Raw genomic sequence first — 26,936 nt, 5'->3', positions numbered from 1 at the left:
TGGTACATTTTTTGAGTTTAGCAAAACACTATAAAAAAAGTTCAACTTAAAAAAGGTAGGTCTAAGTGTTTGTGCTGCCTTGAAACTTAAAGTCAGCTCATATATCCAAGTTGCCTCTTGAACAACTCAAGTTGCCTAAATGTACAATTTTAAGGCAGTGCGAACAAGCCGAAACACTTTTTTTTCCCAGTAAGCCTATGTTGCAATTTTTACCAACTATTTATTTTATATTTTTTAAATGTGTCTGAGATGAAGTCACCATCCACTCCTATTGTATGGAAACCAGCAGCCTGGATATTGTGCTTAAGTTGTTTATAAATGTTCGATTGAGAAAAAAAAAGCTTCACTTTTGAGTGTGCTTTCCCTTTAAGGTAACAGTCCCTCAGTAGCAGCGTAACTGCGGTAGAGTGGTGTGGTGATGCCTGGTGTTGTGAAACAAGACTTTCTGAAGGCGTTTTATTGATACGAGTGGCACAGAGCAGCTCAAGGACTTGCTTTTGTTTTCATATTCACCTCACTGCTGTGCTCTCTGCCACAGGACATGACATCACTCGCCGGGGTCACGGCCCGCCACCGACTCCACGATGAAAAAAAAAAGGAAAGGGGGAGAGATGAAGACGAGAAAAGAAAGACTTGGGAAGTGGTGCTCTGTAGGTCACCTTGCCTGGCTGAGAGATCAATGTCGCTTTGACTCGCTGGTTAAAGAGAGAGAGAGCGAGAGACTGCAGCCCAGACACCTTGCCAGTAAATCACCTTGCCAGCTTCATTGAGATGCAGGTATAACACAGGATGGGCACAAGGCCAAAGCCTACAACCCCCCCAAACAATCACACTCAAACATACACATATACACTCGTCTATGGGCTCTTCCTCATACTTTTGCAATTAAAGGGATAGTTCAGAAAAACATTAAATTCTGTCATGATTTCCAAAGTCAGCTATTTAGCTTTATAAGACGTGTGAAATAGTGCTCAAAACATATAGACTGTTTGAATCAGCATCTGTTACATAATTACGGGTGTGAGTTAAAGGGAGAATTCATAAAAAAATATAATAGAATTATTAAATAAGTTCATCTATAAATAAAATGTTCAAATGATTAGAAAATAATAATGATACTGTATGTAAATGACTGAAATGTCATGAGTTGAACTGTGATTTCCTATTGTTGATCTCACAACAATAAGCCCAATTTGAGCTATTTTGTATTATAAGACTTGTAAAATAGTGCACGAAATATATAAACTGATTTAATCAGAATACAGAGATCATTATGGGTGTGAATGAAAAGAATAGCTCATCAAAAATGTGGACAAACTATACAATTAAATGAGTGAATAAATGAATGAATAAATAAATAAATATAGGTGTGAGTACAAGGGATAGTTTATGAAAAATAAAAAGTCATATATATATATATAATACACACACGCACACACAAACATGCACAAACACACACTGTGTGTGTGTGAAATCGTACATTTTAATAATTAAAATAGTAAAATGAATACATAAATGAAAAAGAAATAAGATAATTATGGACGTGAGCAAAAGGGATAGTTCATCAAAAATGTGGGAAAAAAATATAACAAACTATGAAATGAAATAATTAAATAAGTACATAAATAAAATAGAAAAATAATGGAACTGTGCTATATAATGGCTGAAATGTTATGAATTGAACTATAATTTCCTATTTTTGACCTCGCAACAATAAGATCAATGCATATGATAAAAAATAATACATTTACATGTATTTAATACATTATTATTATCTGTAATAACCTAATCAGGATTGCCCACAATAAGTGATTTTGATCCTTTTATGCGGCGTTATAGATATTTTTTTCTTTTTGAAGCTTGACAGACGCAGTCACCATCCACTTTCATTGTATGCAAAAGAGCAGCTTGAACCTTCTAGTGAATCTTTCCTTTTGTGTTTCACAATAAATAAATAAAAAGCAACTGACATGAGACTGAATAGACCACCGATGTATTTATTTTATTATATTTTCCCCCCATTTCTGAAGAGCTGTCCCTTTAACTCACACCCATGATGATCTAATGCATGGCTGATTTTCAAAAACAAACACTCCAGCATCACGCGTGGCTCTTTCACTCTCTCCTAAAGTACAAGGAAAGCTTCAGAGCTCAGGCAATCAACACAAACACATCCGTTTCCTCAGTGTAACGGTGGAGGGAAAGTTAAATTATTATCTTTTCAAATAGCTGCTCTATAACTCAGGTTTACAGAGGCAGAGCGGGGTCGGGGGATGGCGGCACGTCTACGGATGATGGACGCACATGGCAGGGACATAAACTCCCTCCTTTAAATCACTCTAAATGGAAATGTTTAGCGTGGAGAGATGCAGATGAGCTCTGATCCAACACCGCCGAGCGTGTTTTTGTGCTTCAGAATGAAAAACTGCAATGCTTTGACACCAAAGACCAGAGAAAGTGTTCCTAGAAACATTTATCCATTCATTTATTATATGCTGGCCCTGATGAAATAAATAAATATTTATCATTTTAGTTGCAATCACTATAATTACTTTTTTTTTTTTTTAATTTGTTTCCCAGAATGCATTGGCTCAAATTATTGAGCTTGACACTGGCATATTTCTCTGCGTTCGGCGAGGCCTTGCAGTCACCACAATCATTTTTAATCCACGCTGTGAGAAAATCGCTTCAAAAAAACGCCTGCCAAGCTAAACATGGACTCCCAGCAGAAACAATGTCTGATATGATTAAAGATATTACCCTGTAACGATGCTGTATGTAAATGATTGAAATGTCAATATGCATGAGTTGAACTGTGATTTCCTATTGTTGACCTCGGATGCAAAAGGCCAATATTGTGACAGAAGACAACTATATTATCTGTAAAAACCTAATCAGGATCGCCCGCAACCAATGATTAGGGCACATATGGTGTCAATATCCCGCTGCTGATTGAATTAAGTGCAATCGCAGAGTGTGTGCTGCTTGTGTGAATGCATTGGCCTGTGTGTGTGTTTTGCCGATTTGTGCTGCTAGATGCATGTCGGTTATGGAGTCGAGGTGTGAAAATATAGACGGTGTGTGTAATGAAATCCACTGACTTCATTCACAAGCTGAAATTAAATGTTTTCTTCATCTATGCTAATGCGGTCTGTCATCAGAAGCTGCTAAACAAGATGTGTTTCGGTGCATCGGAATTTTATATAATACTGGTTTGAGTTAGGAAAAGCAAGATTAAATGAAAGTTTGAAATTGTTACAGCCGGATTAGTGTGAATGTTAGACGGGATTAGCATTTAGTCTGATTTATACCAATAAATTCATGTGATTTAAAAACTGAAATGATATTCACATTTTAAATCTTCAAAAATGTCATATTCTGTAAGCGAATGAATAAATGCATAAAAAAACACATATATATATGTATTATATAAATATGTGTATGTGTGTGTATATATCAAATAGAAAAAAACAGACATACTGAATTGATATTGCAAAAAAAAAAAAAAATTGATTAGTAAATTAATTATATAAATTCTGAAAATATTTTCAGGCTAAAAAGCTGGAACTATATATATATATATATGTGTGTGTGTATGTGTGTGTATATATCAAATAGAAAAAAACAGACATACTGAATTGATATTGCAAAAAAAAAAAAAAAATGATTAGTAAATTAATTATATAAATTCTGAAAATATTTTCAGGCTAAAAAGCTGGAACTATATATATATATATGTGTGTGTGTGTATAAATCAAATAGAAAAAATTAGACACACTGAATAGATATTTTTTTTTTTTAAATATTAATAAATTAATTATATAAACTGAAAGAATAAATAATTAATAATAAAAAAAAATATATATATATATACACACACTAAAGTGATATTGCACTATGTTGTAGTTTTCTAAAGCAGACACTAAAATATCATATTCTACGCAAGCAAAAGAAAATCTATATTTTATAATATATATATGACTAAAAAGCTGGAACTGGAAGTATATTTAAAACAACAAAATCTAATGGAATAGAAAAAAAGAGGAAACATACTTAATTGCTATTGTACACTTTAAGTTTTGAAACTATGTTGTAGTTTTCTAAAGCAGATACCAAAACTATAATATTCTATGCATGCAAAATATCAATAATAATAATAATAGTAATAACTTTTAGAAAAAAAAAAAAATCTGGCTAAACAGCTGTAAATAGATGTGTGTGTGTGTATATATATGTATATATAAATGAATAACTAGAATAGAAAAAGGAGTCCATGCTGCACCTGCTGTCTGGTACAGTGTGTATCTACAGTTCTGAGTAATAACAGTGATGTCAGTTTTGCGTTTTGACCTCATCAAACAGTAAAGCCATAAATTACAGGCACCGCAGTCACTCAAAGGCAGTCGAAGCCCAGCTGGGGAAAATCACCAATGATTCATCAATTTAAAGGAGCAGAAACAAGGTCTTTTCTCCACTATTAATCATGCAAGAAATCATTGTGCTTTACACGGCGTGGACCATGCAGCCTTTTCCCTGAGCTCACAGCCTAGAGTATGAATTCCCCCGAACGCCGTGTGTTTAAGGCTGTGTGCGTCATCCGCTTGATATTCAAATCATCATTGTGCTGATGATCCACTACGCTTTCACCCAACGCCCTAAATACAGATGCCCCCCCCACACACACACTTCTTTTCACTTTCTTTCCAGCTGTGAGCCCACATCCTGTGTGCTGACAATGAGAGGGGAAGCTTGACTCACTCTTCTAATTATTTTGGGGCTGATAATAGTCATGGCTTGAGAGAGCGAACGATGGGCCTGAAGAGATAAAGAAGCTGAAAAGTCAAAGAAGGTTGGAGAAAACAAAAAGGAAATGTGACATTGAGAAACAGCTTGTTATTTGAACTCTTCAGTGGAGGTTATGGTGTACAAATCAAATCAATGTCAAATTCATAAATTTATGAATTTTGTCTTGTCCTTTAGAAAACACAAACAGACCACAACTCATCTGTTTCGGTGAACTCTAAGTGAAAGTATGTGCTGATGACATTTCTGAGTTTACTGATAGGCCGGAGTGACTGGTAGAAAAGAAATAAAGGTTATTAATTGTTAACAGCCTGCATGAGCTCACAGTTATTCCAGAGAAAACAATTTATCGAAATTTTAGGTGCACTAAAGCTCCAGTGATTTAGAGGCGAATCTGCTTGTCAAAAATCACAGTTTTTGAGGAATATACATTTTTAGCCGTTTAAGCAAGTATATATAAGTATATAAATGAATGATTAACCAGGACAGCGAAACTAAACTGTCGTCGTGTGATGAGATGTTTAAACTGCGCGGTGGACTGAAAGAGATTATTATTATTATTTTTGCGAAGCAACAGAAATACATATTAAAAACGGAAAGGGGGAGAAAAGTTTTCCCTCCTGAAATCAAGTGCTATTTAAATATAGGTTTTTGCTTGTTTATGAATTTTTAGATTATATCGAATCTGCCTTTAGTGATTTATTGAAATATTCTGAAATAAAGAGTGCAAATAAGCGCGAGCGCATTTTATCTGTAGCCGGATGCTGGCTTTTTTTCAAATATAAATGATTATATGTTATTTGAGTTAAATTAAATTTGAAGCTAATCTGATTTAATAAGAGAATATTTGCACTGTCACGCGGCAACAAGTGAAATCGTGAACTTTCCTCAAAACTACCAGACATTAAAAATCATAAACTCTTATTTAATTTCCCAATCAGCATGTATTATTAAATCCTGTATTCAGTGAGTCTCACATTTTAGGCGTGCTCTAATAAATAACACGAGGACATTCATAAATGTTTAACATTTATTAATGAACTATATAGTTCGTACAGTCATTATTTGTCAATCCTAATCGATATCAAATATTAAAACATTGCATTAATATGTCTGTTACACAAGTATACGTTTTCTGAAAGGTTTTATTTCCCACCTGATGCAAGTAAATGTTTTACAGCAGCGAGCTAAGAAATATTTCAATATTCTCTCATGTAATAATTTGATTTCTATTTAGATGCAAATCCTAAAATAACAGTTTGAATGCAGCATCTCGAGCGCGTGCTAAAACAAACTCTTCATTCTTCATTGATACAATATTCTTCTCATTAAAGAGAATAATTTAGAAACACAAGTCCATTGAACAGTTCGAAATCGTTCATATTTTATGGTCAAGCAATATGAGGAGTGACATATTTGTCAAATTGCAAATCTTTCACAGTCTTAAGTGTATCACACTGAGATTGTTTCAGGGGTTTAATATTGTCTCAAAAAAGGGTAATCATATAGAATCCTTCTTCTTGCCAAAACATATGTTTCATCACTAAAATTGCTGTACAAAAAAATGACAGGAGTTTGTTGCAAGAATTATGAATGCAATGTTTCATGTAGGGGATGAAAAAATGTCACTTTTTTGCTCAGAGTCCCAAAAAAGTGGACAGGACCAGACAATGAGAAAATTAATGTAATGTCGGAGCATTTCAGGTAAAAGAAAGAAAAAACATCGGCAACCAACATGACCAGCATGTGGATTCGACAAATAAATACAATATTGAATGAGTTCTTCACAACAACACACAATGTGATGCAGTTTGAATGAAACACAGAGTCAGTATCGCTCGACTTATGAGGGGAATGAGTTCAAACGCAGTGAACAGTGCCCTCACGAAACCACTTCAACTTTACAAAAATGGCAACTTAAAAGTTACGCAACATGGGGAAATATCAAATGAAAGCACGCGGACATATTACAGTTTCGACAGAACAGAAAAAAAATGAAAATAACTCGGCGATGGGAAATGTCCTATTGTTGTCCAAAAGCGCAGAGCAAAAGTTACGTGGGCTAAACTCTAAAGTTCGATTTCTTCATTACTGGATTAAACGGATCTAAATTTTGCAAAGAGTAAAAAATAAAAGTGAGATGACTGCGCAATCCAACACAACGCGAGAACAACGCGCGTACGCAACTTTTGCCCAGCGCTGCTCTATTAAGTGCCGGTAAACTCACATGAAAAACTCCGGGGACGACGGGTTGTTGTCGCTGCTCGATCCGTTTTCTCTGAAGCCGCTGCTGATGAGCTTCTCGTACTTCTCTTTGTACGCGTCTCTCTCGCGCACCAGTCTGGAGATCTCCTGCTTGAGGTGGTCCACCTGCTGCAGCAGCTGGGTCTTCTCGCCCTCCAGGACGTGCCTCTGCTGGACCCGCTTGTAGCGACACGACTGGGCATAGCCTCTGTTTTTGAGGGTCCTCCTCTTCTGTTTGAGCCGGATCACCTCCTCTTTGCTGACCCCCCGCAGCTGCCGGTTGAGCTCGCGCACGGACATGGTCACCAGCTGCTCGTCCGAGAAGCGATCGTCCAGGTGCATGTGCTGGTGGCTGACGGGGTTGCCGCTGGACTGCACGCCGGGCGTCTGATGGTGACCCACCGGGTGGTGGTGATGGTGGTGGTGGTGGTGCGGCGCGCCGTTCTGGGCTGCGGCGGCCGCGATGACCGCGGAGACCACCGCGGCGGCGGATCCCATCTCCTCGCCGGCCATGGCGCCTCCAGCGCCGGCTGCGCTGGCGAACTGCTGCCCTCTAGCATAGCCGTCGAAGCTCTGGAGCTGGTGACTGCTGTTGATCAGCGCCTCCACCGCGTCCTCGGGGCTGAAGCCCAAAGCCTCTGGGTTGAGCTGCTGTTGGTAACCGGTCATCCAGTAGAAATCCTCCAGGTGCGCCTTCTGTTCGCTCCCGGAGCCCGGGCTGGGCGCCGAGAAGCTTGGGGAAGGGGGAACCGAGCTGCAAGGCGTGCTCATCGGGGTGGAAGACAGGGATCCCCCGGCGATCAGGCGGCTGCACTGGCTGATGCTGCGATCGGGCTCCACCGGCTCCTTTTTCACTTCAAACTTCATCAGATCGAAGTCATTAACATATTCCATGGCCAGGGGACTGGTGGGCAGGTCGGAGCTGCTCATTGCCAGTTCTGATGCCATCCTTTTGCTGTTGACAGTCCTCCAAAGGGGGTGAAGAGCAGCTGTCAAAGTGGTCGGGTTTGAGACAGCGTGAGCCAGCTTGATTTCTTTATTTAATTCTTCAAAAGCGGAGAAAAGGGTTCGCCGGCGCCGATTTATTTTTTTAAATTGACGCCTTTTCGCCTTTCGCGCAACAGACGCAGGAGCGCGCGCGTCTCCGGTTCCTCTCTCTTTGTGCGCGAGTGTCGACGCGTTTGAGTTGCAAACATTTAACACTGCGTGGCGCCCCTTTTTTCAATAGTTTCGTTGAAATGAAGACCGTGACATGTATGTGATTGGCAATTGGATGCTTGGCTGGGGAAAAAAAAAAAGTACTCCGGGCTTGTTCCAGAGTTTTTAAAGGATCACCGAGCATAGGAGTATAAAAGCAATGCTGAGTTTTATAGCCGCCCTGACGTCAGGTTTGAAATGCGAAATTGACTCGGACTCGTAGCCAATAGGCTCTCTGAATCCGACGGTTAATTTACATACTAGAGAAGAAACAAAAGTTTTCTGAACTGTCAGAACTGACAGAGAGCTAAACGGCCACTTTAACTCTTTATGGACACTGATTTTGTTTTTGCTCTTTAAAGCAGGTAAAACATCTTTGCATTCATTGTATTTCCCACACATCGTCTATTGTTTAAAATCAAGCTTTCTAATAGTATGCAATCATAATGATTTATACATGATATAGACCTATTAATAACCTTAAAAATATAATTTACACTTAAGCTATTAATGCTTGTTTAAAGGATTATATTATTGACATTTGTTAAAATAAATCATTTATAGTCATTATGAAAGTCTATAAATGTCGCGCAAGTAATGCTTTAATTACGTTATCGGTTGAGGCATCCTACTAAAATCTTTAATAATAGGTTATTAGTAATTTTTTAAGCATATTGGACAGAAAAAAAATGCACGACGCATATATTAGCGACAGATGCAACTACTAAAGCAATTAAAATGACCATATGGTTTCCACAGAGTACGCGTCTTTATCGTGTTTTAATGTGAATATATTGATTTATTAGATTTTTTTCCCCACTCCACTGTCCCACAAAACGTGGTCGGGGAGCCCGTGCATGCGAGCGGACATGCGGTTTCAAAACTCAACAGCGCCCCCTTTCGGCTTGAGCTGAACCGCATCTGTCCATTAGCGGAGTGCTTCATCTCTGTGTGTCAGATCACTGTCACATGTTTAGATTGTTTTAACTGCGCTGGAGGCACTTGAGGAGCAGTTTTATGATGATATATTAATATATTTTTCCATCACATGCATACATATATATATACATATATATACATAGACACACACACACACACACACATTATCACAGTTTTATTCACTATAGTTTAGAACATGGTAATAAAATATGACAAGAGTTAAACTGCGTCAGAACAAATTGATCTTGATAATGTCAGATAACTTTGATAGAAAGGTATGTAATGAATTAGGCTGAATAGCTGTCAGTTGATAAATTTAAGTACACAATTATACAATACCAAATTAGCTCAACTAATTATCAAGCAATGCTTAATTCTGTTCAGTCTGTGGTGTAAAAAGCTCACATTAGCAATTAAAGAAAAAACACTTAAGCAAAACATGGTCAGGTCAAAGTGTCAGAATAATTTCTGGTCCCAATTTTTTATCTGCTTTACTGATAGTCCACCATATGAAAATTTTTTGGGTATAATATGTCACAGTTTACTTTATTTTGGTATCCTCACTTACATAAATGAACTATAGTGTCCTGCACCCACTAGTAAAAAAAAAAAAAATATATATATATATATATATATATTTTTTATATTTATTTATTTATATTTTATTTATTTAATTAATTAATTAATTTTTATTTTATTTATTTATTTTTTGATGACCAAATTTAGTCATATACTTAGATTACTTTAGTATGGGGTGTGTTGATATATTTTTTTTCTTCGTTGATATTTGGCCACATTTTCCATTAATGCTCATGTCACAGTGTAATCATATGTGACCCTGGACCACAAAACCAGTCATAAGGTTACATTTTTGGAAACTGAGATTTATACATAGCTTTCCATTGATGTATGGTTTGTTAGGATCGGACAATATTTGGCAGAGATACAACTATTTGAAAAAATTAAAAAAAATCTAAATATAGAGAAAATCTCCTTTAAAGTTGTTCAAATGAACTTCTAAGCAATGCATATTACTGATCAAAAATTAAGTTTTGATATATTTACAGTAGGAGATTTACAAAATATCTTCATGGAACATGATCTTTACTTAATATCCTAATGCTTTTTGGCATAAAAGAAAAATCAATAATTTTGACCCATACAGTGTATTTTTGGCTATTGCTCCAAATATACTCCAGCGACTTAAGACTGCTTTTGTGGTCCATGGTCACATATGGTTAAGTACTGAGCATTACTAATGGGCAACATGTAATTAATGAGGAATTATTTGAGCAGCTTGTAATTATACATTGTCCTTGTTTTTTATTAAAGTAATTGCTTATAATATCATGTAGTATATGTAACACAAGCACAATAATATAGAGTATTGCTTGTTGTAAATCGTCTGTGTGTGCAAGCACTACACGTGTATCTCTTTAAGTGCTCAAAACGGCTTTCTTTGCTGGAGGCTTTCTTAATAAACAGGATTTCTCTCCTAGAGCAGCGTTAGCTCATGAGAGCAGACAATAAAGAAGACGATTCTCACAAGAGATATTGAAATGTGGTCGAGCTCTCTGTGGAAAAGCCACGCCAGGAAGACACGCAAACTACAAAGCCGCCAGCGTAAAAATAAATACATGCCCAGAGTCCCAAAAGGAAGTAAACATTCTCTTAGTCTCAGTGACTGTTCTTGGGGACCCAAACCTAGAAAATCAACATATTATTTCATTAATTAGATCACCCAACAAAAGCCTTCGGAGGCCGTTCAAAAGCGCTGAATAAATATTGAATTTATGTCCCCTCTGACTGCATAACTGCTCAACAATCAAGAGAAATAAAGAGTCCCAGATATGAATTCTTTACTTTTTTTTTTTTCTTCTTTACAGCAATGGAAATATAATATAGCAGTGCCGTGATGTAACATACCAGTACCACAATGTTTTCTGTCATTTTAACGTACTTTAACATCACAGAAGTGGTATATTGATATATCATAAACATGTAAACATAACGGCCCTGCAATTAGTGCACTTCAGATAAAACACATCTTCTAATTGGCATCTTACATCTAACACTGATGCTGTGAAATATTTATACTCTGCTTATGCTGTGGGGTGAAACCCAACATACTGTTTACATGAATAAAACAAATGAGATTGAGATTTTATGTGCTGTCATGATTTATCATTCTACAGTGTGGTTGTCATTTCGAATACATCACCTGATGAAAGAACTGTGTTTACTAGGTTGTATTGTCAGAGCTTGATTTTAAGGATTCATTCATTTCACTTGTGTAATACATTATGCAAATTGTGTGTGTAAGAGCTACTAGGTTGTGCTTGTTAGAGGTTGATGTAAAGTATTCATTCAGTTGTGTAGCATATATTATATATACAGTGCCCTCTATAAGTATTGGAACAGTAAAGACCAAATCGCTCTATTGGCTGTGGAGTCAAGACATTTGCAAATATGATTAAAAGATGAATATGAGACAAAACTACAGAATGTCACATTTTATTATTAGCCATTTCAACACATAAATGTTTTACCAAATAAAAAGAACAGCACTTTTACAGTTCATCCTACTCATTGATGTGAGCATAAGTATTGGGACAGTTGAACATAAGGCAGATATAAAAGGTTAAAAGCTATTATTTAGTTGCAGATCCCTTGCACACAATCACAGCAGTGAGTCTGTGACCCATAGACATCACCAGACTCTTGCTCTCATCCTTTGAAATACTTTTCCCAGCCTTTAATGCAGTCGATTCCAATTGTTTCTTGTTTTGGGGAGTTTCTGCCTTTACTCTCCTCTCCAGCTGGTGAAATTCATGTTCAATCAGATTTAAATCTGGAGATTGACTTGGGCAATCTAAGACTTTCCATTTCTTTGCTCTTATAAATTCCTTGACTGAACTGGCAGGGTGTTTTGGGTCATTGTCCTGATGCAATATGAAGCACTTCCCAATGAATCTGGTGGCATTTTCTTGAATATTGGTAGGCAAGATGGTTTTGTACCCTTCCAGATTCATTCTGCTACTGTCATCATACATTAAGTCATCAGTAAAGTTGAGAGGGCCTGTTCCAGAGACAGCCATGCATGCCCATGCCATGACACCACCTCCACCATGCTTTACAGATGAGGCTGTATGCTTGGGATCATTGCAGTTCCCTTTTTTTCTCCACATTTTTGCTTTCCCATCATTTAGATAAAGGTTCATCTGTGTCTCATCGGTCCATAAACACAGTTCCAAAACTCTTCTGGCTCACCTTTGTGCTTTTTTGCAAACTCTAATCTTGCCTTTCTATTTTTGGTGCTGGTCAGAGGTTTGCATCTTGCTGTGTAGCATCTGTAATTCTGTGTCAAAGTCTCCTGAGGACAGTAGATTGTCAGAACATCACCCCAGCTTTCTGGAAGTTGTTGGTGATTTTACAGATATGTCTTTTAGGGTTCATTTTCACAGCTTTTATGATTTGTCTGTGATCAACTACTGTTCTTTTCTCAGCCGATCAGGTAGTGGTTGGTTGCTGGTGGTTTCCAAACTCTTGATTTCTCCATGCCCTTTGTTTTTGCTGGAGCTCTAATTGACATCCTCTTTTCTTTTAGCATCCAAATTGCTTGCTTTTCTCTCAAAGTCAGCTCCCTCATCTTCATCCTGGTTTGTGTGTCATCATCGAATGCAAGATTCAGAATACAGAAGTAATGGATATAACTGATACGACACATTCCCTGCTTTTAATATCTGAAGAATTAATGCAACAGGACACAGCTGATCACTTAGAAAGACCTGTGAGGCAGCTGTATATATATATATATATATACATAATTTTATACAAAAAAAAAAAAACAATTGCATTATTTTAATTTTATTATATATTTAGTTTAAAATCAAATTATATATATATATATATATATATATATATATATATATATATATATATATATATATATATATATATATATATAATTAGATTTTAATCTAAATATATAATTAAAATAAAGCATTTTTTTGTATTTTATTTATTTATTGCTTTTTAACACAGCATTAGTTAAAGGCATCATATCTAAAATTATCTTGTTTTTTGACAGGTTTCATGAGACTTTCTTTTATTTTATAATAACTAGAAGAATGCAAGCAGATAAACACTGCACTATTTTATCTATATGGACATATTCAAAAACAAAATTGCTAAAACTTTGTCTGAAATTAACATGAAAGCAGAAGAAAAAAAATTATCTAATTCAAAATATTAACAAAAAACTATAGCAGAATATCAGTGGGACTAAAATAAAACTGTTTCTACCTGATTTGAACCATGAGAATGAGTTTTGCTGGTTGATTCATTCGTTAAATATTATTTTTTGACTCAAATCTGGTTAATTTCGATGTTAGCAGGTCTTCAGGGCTTGTAATGATGATGGTGTTGAGTCAGGTTATGTCACAGTTACACCTTCTGTATTATTGTATAACCATTGTAATTGTGGACACAAGGACATTTGAATGCAAATTAACTTGATTTGTTAACATTTCAAGAGCATTTGCTTCCTTTCAGAGTGTTTCATGAGTATCAGCGATTGCTGTGGGGGCGGGAGACCCTTCTGATCAATGACAGAGAGAGAGAGAGACTTCCTCTAATCTACTAAGATTCATCATATCCCATTTCCTGGCTCTTCATGTTCATGTGAGCACATTACCAAGGTCTTTGTTAATGAGAGATTTTATGACCTTTCTGAATTCACCTCCCTTGAGAATATTGATGAATATTGTTTAAAAATAACTGGCTGTATGATTTACAGTTCATCCCCATACATTTAATTATTGTAACCATTACTGAGTTCTCCCATTGTTTTGAGCAATGGCCTCAGCGGTGAGCGAGAGCTTGCGATTTGTTTTTCTGTGAGCCGTAACCCCACAGACGTCAATGGGCCTTCAAAACCTGCACATCTTTACGTTTTCCTCTCATAAATATCGAAGCGGTAATGTCCTTGCTCAGACTTACATAAAAAGACACGATCTGGGTGGATGATTATATTCTGTCTGAACTGAAGATGTGAAAATGGCTTCATCGCATTCTAAAGCCTCAAAAGCCTCTTAGAAGCTAATTCATATTTAAACAGCAATCAATATTAGTCCACTCAAAAATGGTCTGTATAGCAGTGGGATTTTGGCTGATCAATAAAAGTGATAATAATGTAAACTCATTTTTTACATTTTCTAAAGAAATATCAGGGGTGTTTGAATGTGAAGAGAAAAACACCATTATGATAAGGGCGTTGTGAGTGGTTGCCAGGGTGTTTCTGTGTAATTGCTTATTGTCCATTACAGCCCACCAAGTCTCAGGGCTCAATATGGCTTGAGTTCCTCTATCAGTACAAGTCTATGGGATGTTTTAGCCTGTTTTAATAGGTTTTGCTGCTATACTCGCCCATACTGGTTCCACAGCCCGTCGTAATAGTGTTGCTTGCCTGAGCAAATACCTTTAATAAGATCAGCTATTTTTTATATATAGTTTATGTATTGCACTAGATGTTGAAGTAATATTCTGGGATCAAAAGTAGTTAAGCTCAATTGACAAACTGACATTTTTGACAAAAAATAAATAAATAAAAAATAGATGCATACATGCATGCATAAATAGCTGAGACAACGGAAGGGAATGGGGCTAAATTATTAAAGTTTATAGTTTTCAGTTATCAATTTTACAATAGTTTTAAGGTTTTTAAGAGTTTTAGGGTTTGTGATCCTCTGTTGTCATTCAAACATAAAATTTGGTATAACTTTACACGTAAAGGGTTAATAAGAGATTTTTTCCTACTAAAAGCATGTCAAAGGGGTAGTTAATCTATTTACTCATGTCGTTCCAAGCCAATAAGACTTTCATATTTACATGTATATATTTATATTAATATAATTTATATTATTTATAAAAATATTAAATATATAAATGTAATATATTTTTCTAAAATATATACATGCATGTGTATGCATTTATATATAATAATAAATATACATAGTATTCACATATATTATGTAAACAATTTTTTATTTTGGATGCAATTAATCACGATTAAACATTTGACAGCACTAATACAAACTCATTTGTACATTTGCGTATGATCTGCTTACACCCTACTGTCGGTTTAATCTTTCCTAAAAATTGTATCTTTGTGTACGAATGCATACGAAATCACGAGTTACTCAATAAAACAAACTAATTGCGTTACTTTTTATGGAAAGTAATCCAATACTTTACTCTTGCGTTACTCTGTATCACCTGGGCAGGGATTGCTTGTTTCTTTTTTCAATTTATTTCTTTTTTAATATAAAAAACCCCCAAAGTTATATTTTTGTCAACTGTAAAGACCCTTTCACACCAAAAGTGAAATTATTAAAAGTGCCTCACCTCACTCCCAAGTTCGCTCACCACAGACAGGAGAGATGTCAGTGAATAAATGAAAAAAAAAACAAAAACAAAGTAACGTCTCGGTTACGTATGTAACCCTCGTTCCCTGAAGGAGGGAACGGAGACGTCACTTCGGTGACCGACGAATTGGGATCTCGCTTAGAGAGACCAATCCACTTTGAGTGTAACTAAACGAGCCAATGCACATTGGCATGCGATTATTGCATCCAGCTGCCGCTAATCACAGTGTGAGTATAAGTAGGCAGCAGGTGCAGCGCATATTCAGCTTTTCGCTGAGGAGCCGAGCCGGTGACCCGGCTGCTCAGCGGTGGTACAGCAGCCGTGGCAATGGAACATGACGTCTCCGTTCCCTCCTTCAGGGAACGAGGGTTACATACGTAACCAAGACGTTCCCTATCAGTCGGTCACTCCGAGTCATGTCGGTGACCAAAGAATTGGGATCCCTACCAAAGGGCCACGGATACTGCCCCTTCCAGTGTCCTGTGGAAGCCTCCTGCACCCCTATTTTTTGGCGCAGGTCAGGGCTTAGCACAGAAGACCAGTTACTGTTGCTACGGCACTACCCACTCAGTAAGACTGGATAACACTGGGAAACGTGCCCGTTCCACTTGGAACCGGACGCTGCGGAAGCCCACCCTTCCCGAAGGAGGTTCAGAAGCACTTACGCATATGAATCAACCGTTTAGGCACATATGGAAAATTTAGAGGAGATTCTGAAGTTCTGCCGGGGAAACATGGGCTCTCAGGCTATACCGTGGACTTTACACACATGGGATCCAATTAGGCCTTACATATGGAACCCAGCCCTCTACCGATTCATCGAGCAAGGGCCTAGCATCAGACGCTCCGCTACGTCTGACCGCCGAGGGAATGGAGGAGCTCGACAGAGTCTACCGTACGGACTCTCTGGAGCAGTTTTAGCAAGGCGACCAGGGCCTCTCAGTGCTTCTACCCGTTTGAGGTGAGAACACAGGAGGAAACCGGTTCTACACGCAGGCTATAGAACCTAGCGAACGTGTTAGGGGTCGCCCAGCCCACAGCTCTACAAATATCTGCAAATATCTGAGGTCCTGAAGCTTCGCGTCCTTTCAATGTAGCATCTCAATGCTTGGACGGGACAAAGGCTGGGCTGGGTCTGCCTCCTCCGAGGGCAGTGCTTGCCAGCTCACCGCCTGGTCCCTGAAGGGAGTAGTGGGAACCTTGGGCACATAGCCAGGCCGGGGCCTCAGGATTACACCACCCAACGAACAGGTTCCACTTAAGGTGTAAGCATGTCTCGTAGACAGCGCTCTCGCCGAAGTGATGGTGTCAACTACCTCTTGGGGTAGGTCACCTAGAACCTCCGCGTCCCGTCCAGGGACCAGACATGAAGTTTTCAGAGGTCTGGGCGCGGGTGCCACAAGGTGCCCCGTCTCTGAGTCAGTAGATCCTTCCTCAGAGGAATCTGCCAAGGAGGGGCCGTCACGAGGAGCATCAGTTCTGGGAACCAAGTCCGAGTGGGCCAGTACGGCGCCACAAGCAGGACCTGCTCCTCGTCCTCCCTGATCTTGCACAGTGTCTGTGCGAGAAGGCTCACTGGGGGAAACGCATACTTGCGAAGGCCCCGCGGGCAGCTGTGTGCCAGTGCGTCCGTGCCGAGTGTTCCCTCGGTCAGGGAGTAAAACAACTGGCAATGAGAAGTCTCTAGAGACGCAAACAGGTCTACCTGAGCGGACCCGAAACGTCTCCAAATCAGCTGGACCGCCTGGGGATGGAGTCTCCACTCTCCAGGGAGCGCAGCCCGTGATAGCTCGTCGGCTGCCCGGTTGAGCAAGCCCGGAATATGAATGGCACGAAGCGGCCTCAGATGCTTCTGACTCCAGAGGAGGAGGTGGCGGGCGAGTTGCGTCATGCGACGGGAGCGTAGACCACCTCATCGGTTGATGTACACAACGGTCGCAGTGTTGTCTGTACGGACCAGTACATGCTTGCCCCGTAAGCGCCTCCTGAGATGGATCAAGGCCAGGCGTACTGCTAGCAACTCTAGGCAATTGATGTGCCAGCGCAGTTGGGGACCCGTCCAAACCCCCGACACTGCAAGCCCGTCGAACGTGGCGCCCCAGCCGGTGGTGGAGGCATCTGTGTAACCCACAGCATGCCTGGAATCCTGTTCCAGGGGCACTCCAGCCCGCAGAAACGAGAGGTCTGACCATGGGGTGAGGGTTCGGCGGCAGGCCGGTGTGATCTCACTGGGGGAAATGCATACTTGCGCAGCCAGCTGTGTGCCAGTGTGTCCGTGCCGAGTGTTCCCTCGGTCAGGGAGTAAAACAACTGGCAATGAGAAGTCTCTAGAGACGCAAACAGGTCTACTTGAGCGGACCCGAAACGTCTCCAAATCAGCTGGACCGCCTGGGGATGGAGTCTCCACTCTCCAGGGAGCGCAGCTCGTGACAGCTCGTCGGCTGCCCGGTTGAGCAAGCCCGGAATATGAATGGCACGAAGTGACCTCAGATGCTTCTGACTCAAGAAGAGGAGGTGGCGGGCGAGTCGCATCATGCGATGGGAGCGTAGACCACCTTGTCGCTTGATGTACGTAATGGTCGCAGTGTTTTCCGTGTGGACCAGTACATGCTTGCCCTGTCAGCGCCTCCTGAGACGGATCAAGGCTAGGCGTACTGCTAGCAACTCTAGGCAACTGATGTGCCAGCACAGTTGGGGGCCCGTCCAAACCCCCGACACTGCAAGCCTGTCGAACGTGGCGCCCCAGCCGGTGGTGGAGGCATCTGTGTAACCCACAGCATGCCTGGAGACCTGTTCCAGGGGCACTCCTGGAACAGCCCGCAGAAATGAGAGGTCTGAACACGGGGTGAGGGTTCGGTGGCAGGCCGGTGTGACTTGGACCCGGTGAGTGCCATGCTGCCACGCCCACCTCGGGACTCGGCCATGGAGCCAGTGTTGAAGCGGTGTCATATGAAGCAGCCCCAGCGGCGTGACTGCCGCTGCAGCTGCCATATGCCCCAGGAGCCTCTGAAATTGTTTCAGTGGGACCGCTGTCCTGCTCTTGCTTTACGTATACAAGCAGTTCAACACTGACTGAGCACGTTCCTGCGTGAGGCGTGCTGTCTGACTGACCGAATCTAACTCCATACCGAGAAAAGAGATCCTCTGCGTCGGGGAGAGTTTGCTCTTTTCCCAGTTGACCCGAAGGCCCAACTGGCTGAGGTGTGAGAGCACCAAGTCCCTTCCCTGTGTTCATACAACTAATCCTGAGACTGAGCCAGTACGAGCCAGTCGTCGAGGTAGTTGAGAATGCGACGCCCTGTTCTCTCATGTGAACAAGGGCTGCTTCCGCCACTTTCGTGAAGACACGGGGCAACAGGGACAGCCCGAAGGGCAGGACCTTGTACTAATATGCCCGTCCTTCGAACGCAACCTGCAGGAATGGCCTGTGGCGCGGAAGGATCGACACATGGAAGTATGCGTCCTTCAGGTCGATCACTGCAAACCAATCTCGGGGACGGATGCACCCGAAGATGCGTTTCTGCGTGAGCATCTTGAACGGAAGCCTGTGAAGGGCCCGGTTCAAGATGCGCAGATCCAAGATTGGTCGTAACCCACCGCTTTCTTGGGCACAATGAAGTAAGGGTTGTAAAGCCTGTCTTAATATCGGCTGGAGGGACCGGCTCCATCGCGTCCTACGCCAGCAGGACAGCGATCTCTCCACGTGAGACATGAGAATCACTGCTGTGAGGTGGATGCCCCTGAACTTGGGAGGGAACTGAACCGCATAGCCGAGTCAGATGGTCCACCGGAGCCAGCAAGACGGGCTGGGTAGCGCAGGCACCCAGAGACCGTACAAGCGGACCAGCGGGACCACCAACATACCCACGGTGGGGCAGCGAGGTGGAACACAGGAACACGGCCCGTGGCGGACCAAAGGGGTCTGAGTGTGCGGTGCACGCTTACCTGGTTCCGTGGTTTGGCAGAGTAGGGCCTTTGATGACGCTCTCGAACGCCCACTGTTGCCAGCTGGCGAAGAGGAGGATCAGTGCGGTCCGGAATTGGTCTGTCCGTGACTCTCCATGCCCTCTTAGGACCCAGAGGCCGAGACAACCGCTTCTTGTCGAGATATTTGAAACAAGAGAATCTCCACCTGGCCCTCCTCCACCGCATCCGCCACCTCCCGAAGCAGTCCTCTTTCTCTGGGTCACCCATCCCGGGGCCTCTTGCTCTTCCGCTCACCGCCAGGTTTGACAGGGGCCAGGACGGGCGGGGCGGCCTGCCTACGCCCAGCTCAACGGCACCGCTTCTGGAGGCTGCTGCGGATGCAGTGTGGGAACGGGGACGGACGCAGGGTCCGCCCTCCGTTACCCCTTTGTCGAGGTAACGGAGCCTGGCCCGCAACTCCAAGATGATCATCTTCCCACCATGAGAAGATGCCTCATCCACGAATGCCACCTCAGCATGCTTACTGCCCAGGCATGTGAGGCAGCGGTCATGACCATCACCCGGTGCCAGGTAACGACTGCATCCAGAAACGCACGGGTGACATGTTGTCTGTGGCAAGACCCAACTCACATCGAACATCGAGTTTGCCAGATGCAACGTCGTCTTTAGAAAGACGCACCCGTAAATGCTCTTTTAGAGAAATCACTCTTTCAGTGTGCTGAAGCGAACAGGGGAGATGGCCGCTTACAACACAATCAGGGGGTAGTGCAACCTGATGTGTGCAATCCACTCGACACAGAAAGAACCACCACCGCTGAAGCGCCGTACCGCCAGCACAAGAGTCTCCCAAAGAGCGTGCTTAACTCGTTGAATTCTCTCATCAGCAGAAGTCAGGAGCAGAACAATGTAACCGCTCGGCTCCGAACCGAAAAGCTGAATATGCGCTGCACCTGCTGCCTATTTATACTCACGCTGTGATTAGCGGCAGCTGGATGCAATAATCACATGCCAATGTGCATTGGCTCGTTTAGTTACACTCGAAGTGGATTGGTCTCTCTAAGCGAGATCCCAATTCGTCGGTCACCGACGTGACTCGGAGTGACCGACTGATAGGGAACTTATGTTACCTATATTTGAAAAAGTAACAGATATTTTGTTGTAAATTTAAAAGTATTGCGTTACTTTACTAGTTACTTGAAAAAAGTAATCTGATTACGTAAATCGCATTACTTGTAATGTGTTACCCCCAATGCTAATGTTTATTTGTAGCCATACAATTGAAATATTCTAACATTTACAGATCGGATGTATTCACTTCCATTGTATGTAATGCACTGTAACGCAGATTTTTGCTTCTAAACCTCGGATATTCCTTTAAAGTCATTGATAGGTTAATTTGAGAGAAGATCTCTTTCAGTCTCATCATGATAGGTGTGCTAGACATAAACATCCTCCATTGAACTTTAATAAAGCTATTGAATGAAAAGTAATCCACTATTGGCGACATTCATTCATTATACAATCCCAGTGGGTGACTAGCTTAATATTCACTCACAATCCCTGTTTAACAAAGTCTATTAAATCCCAAGCTTAGCACAAATGAACGTCGTGATTTCAATGAACTCATTTGAAGAACATTTAATTACCAGCTATGGAAAAATTAAATGTTTCTCCATAGGGTTTTTTTTAACTAAGTGTTGTATCTTTTTGTAATAGAATGAAGGCAACATAAAAGCTATTATCGGGTTGGCGTTCACCGTGGCGTCTCTCTGTGTGATGTTTTATGAATGGAATAAAAAATGCAGATTAACATAGTGAGCTTCAACTCATGGAAACAAAGTGCATTAATTGAGCAGCAGTTTCTTGCTTTTTCGAGTTAATATTCTTCTTTCGCCATCTGGACTTTAATGTACTCTCATTTCATCTGAAGAAGTGTTTATCATCACACATCCACCTCTCCCTCTCTCCATGAACACTTTACTACACAGGCATTTATTACACATAGACACAGACTGGATGAGGCCTGAATGACTTATATTCATGGATTGCGTTTAAACTGATCGCATTTGTTTTTATTTAAAACTGAGTTATACCTGAGTTATGGTATAAGATCTGTGTTTTACACTTCCAGCAGGAGTATCGTCCATAATTATTGTTTTTAAATTTGTTTGATTTTAAAAAAGGATTACAGAGGATATTGCAGTTGTCAACATCATCAGTACATCCAAAATCGCAGATGAGTTGAAAAAAAAATATTAGTTAAATTTATGAATAACACTTTACAATAAAGGTCCCATTAGTTAACATTACTTATTGCATTAACTAATAATGAGCAATAAATTTGTTAAAGTATCTAGTCGCCTTTTGTAATGTTATTTTAAAATAAATGTAACTTCATTGTTACTTCATGTTCGGTATGGTTTATTAAATACAGATACATTCAATACTGAAATAATATCAATAAAGTAAAACATTGCTTATCAAGTGTTTGTGTGTTACATTTTTAGTGTCACACACTGTTAGCTTAATAACATGTTAATGTCAAACAGTGTCAAATTGTAAGTGATTGTTAGGCTTATGCATTTTATGCTTAATAGTGTCACACAGTTAGCTTAGCATCATGCTAATGTGCAACTCTATTAGGAATAAAGTTGTAAGTGACCGTTATATATTTTTGTTTATTAGCATGTCACACTGTTAGCTTAGCAACATGTTAACAGCAAACATTTTTGTAAACAACTGTAAATTAGGTGAAGGCATGCATTTTTATGTTTGAGTATCAAACTGTTAACTTAGCATTGCGCAATGCTCTATTAGGATTCAATTGTTAGTGACTGTTATGTTGTTTTATGTTTATTGAGTCACAAACACTATTGGAATTGGTTATGAGTGTTGGGCCTTTGCTTAAAGCTTGCTCATCCAGTGCTTGTGCTGTTTTTCTCTGGAAGTTATGACCGATAAAAATGTCTTTGTACTTTTTTAAAATAAAGTTGTTGCTATCTCACTATCCTCGCACACAAGTCATTGTTGACACGTGTCTGAAAAATAAGTTTCAAAATGCAACAACATTGTGCAGCATCTAGTTGTAAAAATCACCTAAATTTAAATTCCTGAAGAAACTGGATAACCTTTCACAGGAAAGAATGTGGTGGTTTTCTTTTTTAATATGTATTAACACAATATCACATAAACTGAAGTACCTTTTAAATGCCTTGTTAGCTAACAATTTTGTCTTGTTGTATTATGTTAGTTTAGCAAAAGCATCTTCTGAAGTCTACTGAAGATATACATATTCATACATGCGTATAACTAAAGTAAAGTCTATAGAAATACAAAGACGGTTCACTCTTATACTTATGAATGGGAGAAACTGCAACTCCCAATATGGTAGGATAGTCCTGCCTTCTAAATAAAAGAGCCAATAGTTGATTAGTAAAGTCACTGCATCACTGCAGTGGCTGTTATAAGCTCCGGCTTGGAGTGTTGGAGCTACGCATGTGCACTGGCTAGTCTAGCCTGAAAAATAAGCTTTTTGAAGCTATTTGAGCATAAGAAACAATATTCATGGAGCTGTTCATTTCAAATTTTGTTACTGATTTGAAATATGCAATTTAATCACGAGTTCAGCGACCAGTTTTTGAGATTTCAATATGGCAGATGGCTTATGTATAGCGGCCCATAGAAACAAACAAAAACAAAAACAAAAACAAAACAATGGACACCATCACAAACTTTGTAATAGTTTTATTGGTTACAATGGGACTTGTATTGGTTTTAATGGAAACTGTAATGGACTCTGTGGGTCTCTACTGGTAATTGGTCACCTTCTATTGGTGGCTTGTTAAAACCAATAAATCCTAATGGAATATGTCCCAAAACACACTACAGAAAACCATTTTTTAAGGGTTTTAATTGTTAAAGGTTGATGGTTTGTAATGATATTTGTAGTGGAAACCATTACGATTTTCAGTGATGGTTCTATTGTTTTTTCAGCAGGGATGAAAGTGAGTGATAGATATAATTTTTATGTTATTAGTATGTAAAACAGTTAGCTTAGCAACATGCTAACACCGAACACTATTGGAATTAACCAAAAGTGACATATATACATACATATATATATATATATATATATATATATATATATATATATATATATATATATATATATATATATATATATTTATGATTATCGCCATGTCACACAGTTAGCTTAGCAACATCACCACCAAAACAATATTGGAATTAACTGAAAGTAACTGATATGTAATTGTATGCTTATTAGCACATGGTACACAGTTAGCTTAGCAACATTTAAGAGTAAACGCCATTGGAATAAATTGTAAGTGAGTGTTATAGGCATATGCATTTTTATGCTTAATACAGTGTCAAACATTTAGCTTAGCATCATGCTAATGCCAAACTCTAGAGTCAATTGTGTATGAGCAGTTTAAGGTGTGCTTTTTGGGTAGCGTGTGAAATTATTGCTTTTCAATTTTAGCCCATGATATTCTGGTCTCTAGATCTGGGTTGGTTTCCCTAAATATAAGCCTGTGAGATTGTTTTCACTTGTTTTATTTTCTGCCAGGCAAGAAATGTAAGGTTGATCGCTAAGAAAAGCAGTAGCACTCCTTTTCCTGAGCAAACAGTGTGTTTTGAGTCATCACTCACATGCAGCATGAGTTACGTGCTGAAGTTAAACAATCAGGTGAGGGGTTTGCACGCAAACCCACAGTCTAATATTTATTATTACTCACAGTGTTATTATTTAGTTTATTCATTCTGTTAACCGTGACCCACTCATATAAAACTCCTTAGTGTTAGCGTGGGAAAGAACGTGCGGATGATTAATTTGGTGGAGATGGGAAGCAATATGCCCCGCTCTGTTATTTATGTGCCACGCATCGCCACGGAGACGCTCATTAATAAGCATCTCCCACCTGAGCTATTAGAGAGCAGGAGAGAGGAGAGATCTTCGGCTCTGACCCTGCCACCGCCGCCCCGCTCCGGCTACAGGACACCTCACACACTGCATCATCCCTAGCCATAAATCCACTCTCTCCTGCTAATTGGTCTGAAGTGAGGGCGGCCGCTGACAGCAGGGATGGCCGGGTCATCATGGGTAGAGCTGGGCTCAGGTGCCAACAAGGATGCTTGATCTGCTGCAGGATTTCTAAAACCTAAGGATTTTTTAATGTGTTTATGGTTTGCAGCTCATTTGTGTTCTCCCATAGTAGAAAAAAAAAAAAAAAACTCACAAATGAGCAGAGTTGGAAGTAACGCATTACAAGTAAAGCGAGTTACATAATCAGATAAACATTTTGAAGTAACTAGTAAAGTAACGCTTTTCTTTTTCTTTTTAATTTAGAAGTAAATATATGAGTTTTTTTTTTTCAAATAATTAATGCCAGTTACTTTAGTAAGTGCAGAGGTGTTGTGTGTGAACATGTTACTGTAGTTCTAGACTAAATATTAACATATTTCCTCATCTCACCTGCACAAAAACAGATTCAATGTTCCTCAAAATGAATAAAAACTGTTAAATGCAAACTCAGAATATTATACAAACTTGCAATAACTAAAGGTGGGTTATGTATTTTTGGCCGAGTACCAAAACAAACCTGTAGCCAATCAGCAGTAAAGGGCGTGTCTACTCATGATGCTGAGGAGAGAGCGCTCAGTGCACAGGACGGACATTAGCTGAGCCGAGAGATGACAGAAAGATAGAGATGGAGGATAAAAAACAAAAGAGGAAAACGTCTCCAGAATAAAATAAGGCTTGTCTACACTGGACGCGACAGTTGTGGTGTCACGCCGCAACAGCTAAAGTCTGTCTACACTGGAAGCGACCGGTGAAAACCATTTGAAATTTGTGTCAATATGTCATAAATAGAACGCGGCAGCACTTTACTGTCGGGGATGTATCATGTCCCATCCAGTGTAGACAGAATCACTGATTATAATGAGTTCTATGATATTTGGTCACGCCGCACCGCGCCACTCACGTCCAGTGTAGAAACGGTCTTACGATAAGGCAAGAAGTAGGACCCGTGTAAATATTGGATCAGCTTTCCAGCACTGGAGAGAACTCAGGGAGCAGGAAGGCCTGTGATCGGACACCGAGGTTGCTTTGTTTATTCTCTATTGGTGAGTAACATTGGTTTTGCTTTGTTTCACAGAACTAATCGTTGCCTGGGTTGCATATGTGTGTGGGGCGGAGCTATCAAAATAGGGGGCGAGATCCTTCTGGGCCAGGGGCGTGTTTGTTTTGGTGATTTGAAATATCAACATTGTCTACCAGAAATCTCTTACCCCACCTTTAAATATGTTAAATAAGACAAACATAATTTGTGTATTTAATCCTATTTTATTAATGTCTTTGCTTCTGACCTTAGATGATCCAATTCAACCATGCTAAGCAAAAATGACACACTTGTGTTTCATTTTTTTATTGCTGATTAGTGTTGAACTTTCTTCTCCTGCGTCATATTCTTCATGCAATTTGTTTGAGCTGTGCCCTCTACTGTACAGACGTGAATTTACCTTTTCTTCAGCCTGAGGCGTATTCATTTCTCTTTTGGTGTGGCTTTTACATTTGTAGAAGAACTTTTTTATATAATAAACAAACAAGCAAGCCCTGCCCAGATTTAAAAAGTAACTCAAAAGTAATGTAATGCATTGCTTTCCATAAAAAGTAATTAGTTACTCTTTTAGGGAGTAACACAATATTGTAATGGATTACTTTTAAAAGTAACTTTGCCCAGCACTGCAAATGAGATCTCTTTAATATCATAGTTATGTCTCCTAGACTGCAGTGAGACTAAATGGAGATCTTTGCTTAGTTTTTGCTGAATTAAAGCTGGCATATTTATTTCTGTAAGTTAAGTCAGTTAAGTTTACCGTATATTTTACACATTCTTCTTGTTAATATTTATTTTTTATTTATTTATATTTTTATGTACTAGGACCATTACAAAGCATCTGTAGAACCTATTGTGAACTTTTTTTGTCTTTCAAAAAGCCATATGGTGAATCAAGAACCATATAAATCCAAAAATGGTATGATGATAAAAAGAGGTGGTATAAAGATCCACTGACGTTTGAACACAGGAGAGTTCACATCATTGAATGTTTTATTGCCACAAAAATGAGCAAAGATACCAGAAAAACCAGCATTTTAACACATGGCCGATGCTGTTAGTTGGTCTCACAAAGCCTGTGTTTGACTCACACTCGGCTCATGCGCGAGCTTAGCTGACCCAAACACAATAGTGCATTATGAGGCAGTGGCGCAGGAAAGAACCAGAAAGGCCGTCCCATTCAGCTCACAGAACATGTAGGTGAGTTCCAGACCAGCTCTCTCTCTTTCTCACACACACACATTAGTCCTGTCATTACGG

General features: G+C 39.9%; 1 protein-coding gene across 3 annotated transcripts in view; it reads right to left on the bottom strand.

The window, feature by feature from the left end:
* The window catches only part of mafb (MAF bZIP transcription factor b), an 80,079-nt gene extending 71,690 nt beyond the window's left edge, over positions 1–8,389 (bottom strand). For 2 of the 3 annotated variants that reach the window (XM_079414114.1, XM_079414115.1), the window contains exon 1: positions 7,031–8,122. In XM_079414114.1, the coding sequence (XP_079270240.1) occupies positions 7,031–7,995 (965 nt within the window). In that variant the 5' untranslated portion in view covers positions 7,996–8,122. Of the gene's footprint in view, positions 1–7,030 lie in introns of all 3 variants that reach the window. The other variant, XM_079414113.1, reaches the window with a different exon arrangement.
* Between the last annotated feature and the right edge of the window lie 18,547 nt (positions 8,390–26,936).

This window comes from Barbus barbus (genome assembly GCF_936440315.1).
Source record: "Barbus barbus genome assembly, chromosome: 50".
Lineage (NCBI taxonomy): Eukaryota > Metazoa > Chordata > Actinopteri > Cypriniformes > Cyprinidae > Barbus > Barbus barbus.
This window is presented reverse-complemented; position numbering and strand designations above follow the sequence as displayed.